Source organism: Phalaenopsis equestris, unplaced genomic scaffold (genome assembly GCF_001263595.1).
Source record: "Phalaenopsis equestris unplaced genomic scaffold, ASM126359v1 Scaffold000288, whole genome shotgun sequence".
Lineage (NCBI taxonomy): Eukaryota > Viridiplantae > Streptophyta > Magnoliopsida > Asparagales > Orchidaceae > Phalaenopsis > Phalaenopsis equestris.
The window spans coordinates 380,579-388,237 of record NW_018164730.1 but is presented as its reverse complement, the minus strand read 5'-3'; the positions used below and the strand labels follow the sequence as shown (position 1 = coordinate 388,237).

The 7,659-nt window shown below is 39.3% G+C and overlaps 1 protein-coding gene across 1 annotated transcript; it reads left to right on the top strand.

Annotated features, from left to right (window-relative positions):
- Window positions 1-240: 240 nt before the first annotated feature.
- LOC110025113 (BTB/POZ domain-containing protein At5g41330) lies at window positions 241-2,092 on the top strand. Its single transcript, XM_020725399.1, has one exon. The coding sequence runs from the start codon at window positions 346-348 to the stop codon at window positions 1,729-1,731; it is 1,386 nt and encodes a 461-aa protein (XP_020581058.1). The 5' UTR covers window positions 241-345; the 3' UTR covers window positions 1,732-2,092.
- The last annotated feature ends 5,567 nt before the right edge of the window (window positions 2,093-7,659 follow it).

Sequence of the window (7,659 nt, the reverse complement as noted above, 5' to 3'; positions counted from 1 at the left end):
CACTCATCAATTTTAAATAAGATATTCCCTCTATTATGACAATTTTTTTAATACCTAACAATAAAACTAAATGATTTAATATAATTAATGTAAGCACATTATAAAAAATTATTTTTTTCTCAAAAATAATAAATCATTAAATATTATGATTTATCATTAAAGAAAAACAATTACAATTGTCGACTGCCTCTAAAAACAATTACTAGGTCAACCCGTTCACACATTTTGACCATCCATCCCTTTGACTTCTTCTTCTTCCCCTCCTCCTCACATATAAGTTAGGGTTTACCCATCTCCTTCTTCCCCAAAACTCAAGAAAGAAAACAATAAAAAACTATTCCGACGATGCCACCCTTCGACGGCACCACCACCGCCGCTCTCCTCTTCCCCCATAAGCTGCCGGAACCCTCCATCGTTACCCTAAACGTCGGCGGCCGCGTCTTCCAAACCACATCGCAAACCCTAGCCGCCGCCGGATCATCTTCTCTTCTTTCTTCCCCTCCTTCCTTCATCGATCGAGATCCCGATCTCTTCGCCTCCCTTCTCGCCTTCCTCCGCACCGGCCGACTCCCCTCCGCCGCAGCGGCCGACGATATCTCAGACCTCGCCGCCGAGGCCGAGTTCTACGGCATCGATCCTCGTCTACTTCTTTCCTCCTCTTCTTCTTCCTCCTCCCTCTCTCTCCGCCGCTCACTTCTTCTCCCTCTTCCTGGCCGTGATCCCGTCACCGCACTCTCTGCTTCCCCTTCCGGCGAACTCCTTGCCGCCCACGGTTCCAAGATCTCATCTTTCGACTTCTCCCTTCGTCGCCGGAATACTTTCTTAACCTCTCTCCCCGCTGTGGACTCCCTCTTCTCCCTCCGCAACTCTTCTCTCGCTTTCGCCGGAGCAGCCGATTTCCCCGGCCTGCAAATTCTCGACCTCAGGTCCGGCTCTCTTCGCAAAACCCTAAACTGGTACCCCCATCCTTCTGCTCCCGGAGCCACCGTTCAATCCGTCTGCGCATCCGCCGACCGTCAACTCCTTTTCTCCAGCTACGAATCCGGCCGCCGCAACGCCAGCGCTATCCTCGCTTTTGATCTCAACTCCGGCGGCGATTTCCGCCCTGTTTATGAAATCTCTCGCCGCGAGATCTATGGAGCTGAGCTCGATTCCGCCATTCCGGCAACAAAGCTCAAATGGGTTCCATCGCTCAATCTCCTCATGACTGCCGGATCGCACTGGAGTCCTTCTGGTGTTGTCGGTAACATTCAGCTGTGGGACATCCGTGCCGGAGGTACCCCTGCTGCAATTTTCGATTTGAAGGAGAAAGATGACTGCTTTGCGGATGTCACGGTTTCGGATGAGCTATCTGCAATGTTTAAGGTGGGAGCGAACTCTGGAGATGTGTTCATGGCGGATTTGAGGAAACTAGATGCAGGGGAGCCATGGTTTCGGCTTGGCGGAGGGAGTTGGAATGGTGGGAAGAAGGAAGGGAAGGGGTGTAGGATTGAGAGCGAAGGAAGGCAGGTGTTTTGCAGCCGGGGAGGGGATATAGAGGTGTGGAGCGAGGTGGCGATGGCGGCGGCGATGGAGTTTGAGAAGAAGGTGATGAGGAGGAATTTGTTGGGGAGGGAGAAGGATATGGGTGGAGCGAGGATTTTGCAGATGGCTTTTGGAGGTAAAAGAATGGTGGTGGCGAGGAGCGGGGAGTGTTCCGTTGAGGTTTGGGAGAGCTCAGATCGTTGCTGACGGTTGAGAGATTCAGGTTCTTCAGTCTCCTTCCTTTCTGGTTCTGTAGAATGGTTGCAGAGATCAGGTGTTCAGTTTTTCTTCAGTCTGTTGTACAGTGAAGAATGGATTTTTTTTTTTTTTGGATTGATTGATTGATTTTGTTATTTTTGAGTCTGTAGAATGTGTTACAAAGAGGAGTGTTTATACCACTTGAAAAAAGTACACATTTTCATGTATAAGTATGATACTATGTATGTAATTTGACACTTCCTTGCTCCACAGACATTTCTTTCCTATGAGAATATGACCAGTGGTGGCACAATGAGCAATCAACATTTAGGGGTCTCAAATTAGATTGTTTCATGAGACTAGCTAAACTTCATAGAGGTGGTTTGATCAATTTAGGTTCTCAAACATAAATTTCTTCTTTTTGCATAGATTTTAATAACAAGATGTCACTGATCACAATTGTGCATTTTAAATAAGTTTTAGATGCTTGTTTGGGCTTCTCACCAAGTTTATAAATTTATTGTTCAGTATAGAGGCTAATTCTATAAATTATTTTGGATACCATTTAGTTTTGATTTTCAGTATTGGTGGCTACCAATTTAAAATTCATTCACATTTAATTTCAAAAATGATGGCTACAACATAACTTGATTCATTTTTGAGACTCCAAGGGATGGTTACATAACTCAATTCACACTTCATTTTTTAATATGGTTGTTTTTTAACTCTGGTTTCATTCATACTTAATCATTCTCACATCACACATCACACATCACACATCACACATCACACACACCCACTTTGCCTTGAATTAAACACATGGGGTTGGTTGGGGGTCCCCCCTTTGGCCAATATATATATATATATATATAGGGAGGGAAAGAAGAGAGAGAAGAGGGTTAGGTGCTTGTTATGGGAGCTCTTCTACTTGTTCAAGAAGGTAAAAATTTTATTATTTTTTATTCTTGTAAAATAAGAAGCTCTTTGTCATATCAAATAATTGTTGAGAGATTTATAGAAATGTCACCTTTGATTTTATTGTATTTACATTCCTATGCATGAAAATGTGCATTTCACTTTTAAAGAATTAATAATTGTGATATTTTTGATTTGATGTTAAAGATTTGTATGTTATGCATGTAAATATGAAATGCTAAGTATGATTACATAAGAATTGTGCGCTATGTATGTTAATGACTCATAATAATTTTCATGTGGATTTCTACAATAGCTAGGGGAAGAGATTAATTAGGGCAGTATCGATATCAACTTCTTTATATCTAGCTTCACTTTTAGAACAAATGATTGCAAGTTCTCTCAATTAGAAAAAGTAATATCCTTATTCATCGCTCTTATTTTATTCTAAGTGTAATTCTTCGTGTGATTTTTTTGAAGTTTAAAGGATTATTCAACATTGTTGAGTCCTGATTTGTCCGTAAATTATACCAAAGGAATATAGCGTAAGGAGAGAGAGAGAGAGAGAGAGAGAGAGAGAGAAGTGAACAGTAATAAACAATAATACGTCGTGTTTTATTCTTGAAATGATCTCCCTATTTATAAGGAAGATATTACAATACAGTAATTTTACATTTTTTTCACTACTTTAAAGGGGGGCGTACATGACCCTCTTGATATTTTATATTTATGATTCAATCGTTGTGTTATTCTCGGGCTCCGTCGACTAAGTTTGATTGGCTTCAGGTTGGCACGACATGTTCGATCGATTGAGCTTGATCGACATTGTTGATCGACTGATCTATTGTGGTTATCACCTTTGATAATAGATGGGAAGCGGGGGAGGCATCTAAATATTCTTAGTATGATTGAAGATGCTAAGGGGTTGAGTCTTCCATTGGGTTGGCTTCTACGTGGTGATTGACTTGCATGAATTTTTGTCTCGTTTCTGACTAAATGGTTTGGAGTTGGATCGTTTACTTGTCTATTGTGGCCCAATCTACTTTGGTCTTTCTTACTTTGGCTCGGATGACTGCATTTAGTCAGGTAAGTAGGCATCACATTCTTCAGTTGGTGAGCCCTCCCTCGTTATACTCTTCTTCTTTGAACCGTTAAATCTCATCAGGATTAGCGCTGAAATATTTTTTTCATGTGCATATTTTTTAAGTACATATTTTAGCCGTCGGGAGAGGCTGAAATGGTGGGAGTGAGCTTCGTGTAAGTGCTAGAAGGGTCAGATAATTGGGCAGAGTTTCCCCTAGACTAGAGCACTTCTTCCCATTTGGTTGTGAGAGGGGTCTTATTTATATGTCAGACCATAGCTGCCAACAAGGCAAGCCAGAGTGGCCAAAGTGCAGCTTAGGTGGATGGGAATTAGGCGCAAGTGACCAATGAAAGGTTGACACACTGGATGGGTGGAATTATAGTTTAAGCCAAGGAAGGGCTTCTAGGTTTTAGGTTTTCTGGTGACTAGGCCAGTAGGCCAGGCCAAGGGAGGTGGCTAGCAAGTTCAGGAGGTTAAATGAAAGGTTTAATTGTGATTACATTGGGGCTTGAGGGCTGATGGAATGGGATAGAGAGCTTAACCAAATTTAGGAAGGGTTGAGTTTTTCTTTGGGTTGGCTTCTACGTGATGATTGGCTCGCATGGCTTTTTGTCTCGTTTCTGACCAAGCAGTTTGGAGTTGGATCATTTACTTGTCTATTGTGGCTCAATCTACTTTGGTCTTGCTTACTTTGGCTCGGATGACTGCATTTAGTCAGATAAATGGGCATCATGTTCTTCTGTTGGTGAGCCCTCCTCGTTATGCTCTTCTCCTTTGAACCGTTAAATCTCATCAAGATTAGCGTTGAAATGTTTTTTTCATGTGTTATGTACATATTTTAGTGGTGGGGAGAGCTTGAAATGGTGGGAGTGAGCTTCGTGTAAGTGCTAGAAGGATTTGAAGACAATTGGGCAAAGTTTCCCCTAGACTGGAGCACTTCTTCCCATTTGTCCGTGAGAGGGGTCTTATTTATAGGTTAGGCCAAGACTGCCAAGTGCAACTTAGGTGGAGGGGAATTCTGCGCAAGTGACTAATGGGAGGTTGACACACTAGATGGGTGGAATTAGGGTTTAAGCCAAGGAGGGGCTTCTCGGTTTTGGGTTTTCCGTCAACTAGGCCGGTCGACTAGGCCAGGGGAGGTGGTTAGCAAGGTCAGGAGGTTTAATTGTGATTACATTGGGGCTTGAGGGTTGATTGCATGGGATAGAGAGCTTAGCCAAATTTAGGAGGGAATTTGCATGATTTAAGGGACGATTGGTCCATGTCCAAGATTTGGGTGGATTTGGTGATGTGATCAGCCTCTTAGGGGTTGAAATGTTGTTGGTGTAACTAAGCATGAGTTAACTTAAAAAGGAATGGGCTTGATTTAGGGTTAGGCTCAAAATTGGTTTTTGGGCTTAGAATTGGGCTAGGCTTGGTTTGGGCTTGGACCCAAGTTAAGTGAAGGCTCAAATGAGTTTCAAAAATTGTTATAAATATTTTAGGATGTAAATTTGGTGGAATTGGATTGGTCACGTAGGCCAATTTGGTGGAACTTGGTGTTAGTGTCAAAATTAAGCTTTAGGTTTAAATTGAAATTAGGGTTTGAAAATCGGGGGAATTGGGCTAGAATTTAGTCTCACTTGGGCTTGGACATGGTGAAATTTGATTTGGATTTGAAATTGAGGAAGTTTGAAATGAATTTGGTGGAAATTATGGGTGATTTGGAGACTTTGGGCACTTAAAGGAAATTTAGGAATTTTGGCCAATTTTGATGGATTTGGGTGCAATTGGAATACTTGGGTGTTTAGGGTTGGTTTTGGGGTTGTTTGGAGTGAATTTGGATGTTTTAGAAATTTTGGAAAACTTTGGGGGTAGAAGGCTAATGATGGGTGTTTAGGTGGAATTGAAGGCCATTGGAGATGCTAACCATGATATTACCCTCTTTGAGCCATGAGACCAAGGGGAAGCCCACTTTGGATCCTCCATATGCTGGTCCTAGCCATCCTAGCCAAAGGCTAAGTATGGGGGACCACTCGCATGAGTTCCCAAAAGAGAGGGAAAAAGGGTGAATGGTTTTTAGGGTTTAGGATTGTGTGTGTGTGTGCCTGACCAAGACCATGACCAAGCCACCCAGGATAGCCCTAAGGCCTGACAATCTTATGGGGGCTCCCCATGAGCTCCCCCATGTTGGTTTCAACCTTCTAAGTGCTAGAGGTCAACACAAATATGTGGAACCCCAAGAAGAGTAAAGAGATGTTTAGAATTTTTAATGGAATAGGGTTCCATCACTAGTCCTTTAGGATATTCAATAAGAAATTCCTATGGCTAAATCTTAGGCTTCTAAGGAAGAAAAACTAGACCTCAATAAAAGTGAGGTCAACTGTAGCCAACCTTTAGTAGAGAGCATCTTAGTGGTCCCAGACAGTATTAATCAACACATCTTTTTGACCCGAGATTAAAATTAAAGATAACACAAGCCTAACATAGATGTGTCAAATATAAAAATATCAACTTAGCAATAGTAAAATAAGATTCCTTAAGTTTGACTTGAAAATGAGTCAAACACATGCAACAAATACCATGTCAGGCCTACTCATAGTGAGATATAAAGGAGAATTAATCATGTTTCTATAAAGTTTGTTATTTGTATATTTTTTTCTTATTCATCTAAGTCCAAGATAGTTATCAAATTGTCCCAACAAGTCATTTGTGCATTTAATTTGAAATATAAAGGTATCATTCTCTTGTTGTTTTACTTGAAGTCCCAATAAAAAATTTTGCTCTCCCAGTATATTCATTCCCAATTTCTTACTTCTCATTAATGAGAACTCGTGACATAATGTTTCATTTAAGCTTCCAAAGAACATGTCATCAACCAAATTATTTTGTTCTATTAGCTAAACTTGGGACAGGATTATGATGGAGGATTATATAGAAACCCCTTCGCATGTGAGGTTGTCTTCAAGCTATGAGATACAAATGAGATATGATCAACTCATCTTACTTTAAGATCAAATATAATATGTGAGTAAGGTCTATTACATAATACTAAATGATTATATGCACACTTATATTGTCTTCTATCATAAACTTTATTTTCAAATGCACTTATATAAGTTAATTTTGTCATCTTCAAGCTTCTATATATCTTTGAAGCATAGTTTTAGGGTTTTTTTTGGGATCACTTATGTTTGTTTATTTTCAAAACAAGTTAATTTGTTTTTAAAAAGCACTCAAAATACCTAAAAGTTTTTCTTCATGTCTTTTTAAAACACTAGCATATTATAACTTGTCAAATATTTTTCATTTTAAGTATAGACATTAATAAATCAAAACAAAAATAAAAAATTAAAAATTAAAATCAAAAGTAATCCCAAACGGTCATTTAGTTTTGAAAAATTATATTTATGGTTTATTAATAATTATTTCATATCTCGCGCCCTCTACAAATAGAGTACAAGGTTCTACAATTGTAATTATTTGTATTTATGTTATACCTTATGTATGCTAGAGGAAATTAAAGGAGAAAATAAATACTAATAAAGAGAATTTAAGATTGTGAAGATATAGCTTCCTTATATATCATATCTCTTGTCTATTTATATAGCACTAAAAAGCTTCTGAAAACTCATTTATGTAATATTGAAAGTTTAAGCTTGTTATAAATGCAAATATCTAAATTTTTTTTTATGTAATATTAAAAATTTGAGTGATACCAATATGAAACTTAGATGTTAGACGTGCAAACATATAAAAATTGTGTGCATATATATATATATTTTGATGCATGATAGATAATTCACGATGCTAGATAATTCACGATGGTAAAACTTTTTGCAGGGAAACCCTTAAAGGGGAAAAAACCATGGGGTCTAACCATGTTGAAATAATTCACTATGAATGATGAGTACACAGATTGATTCATCTTCAAAATTAGGGAAGATGAAATTAGAAAG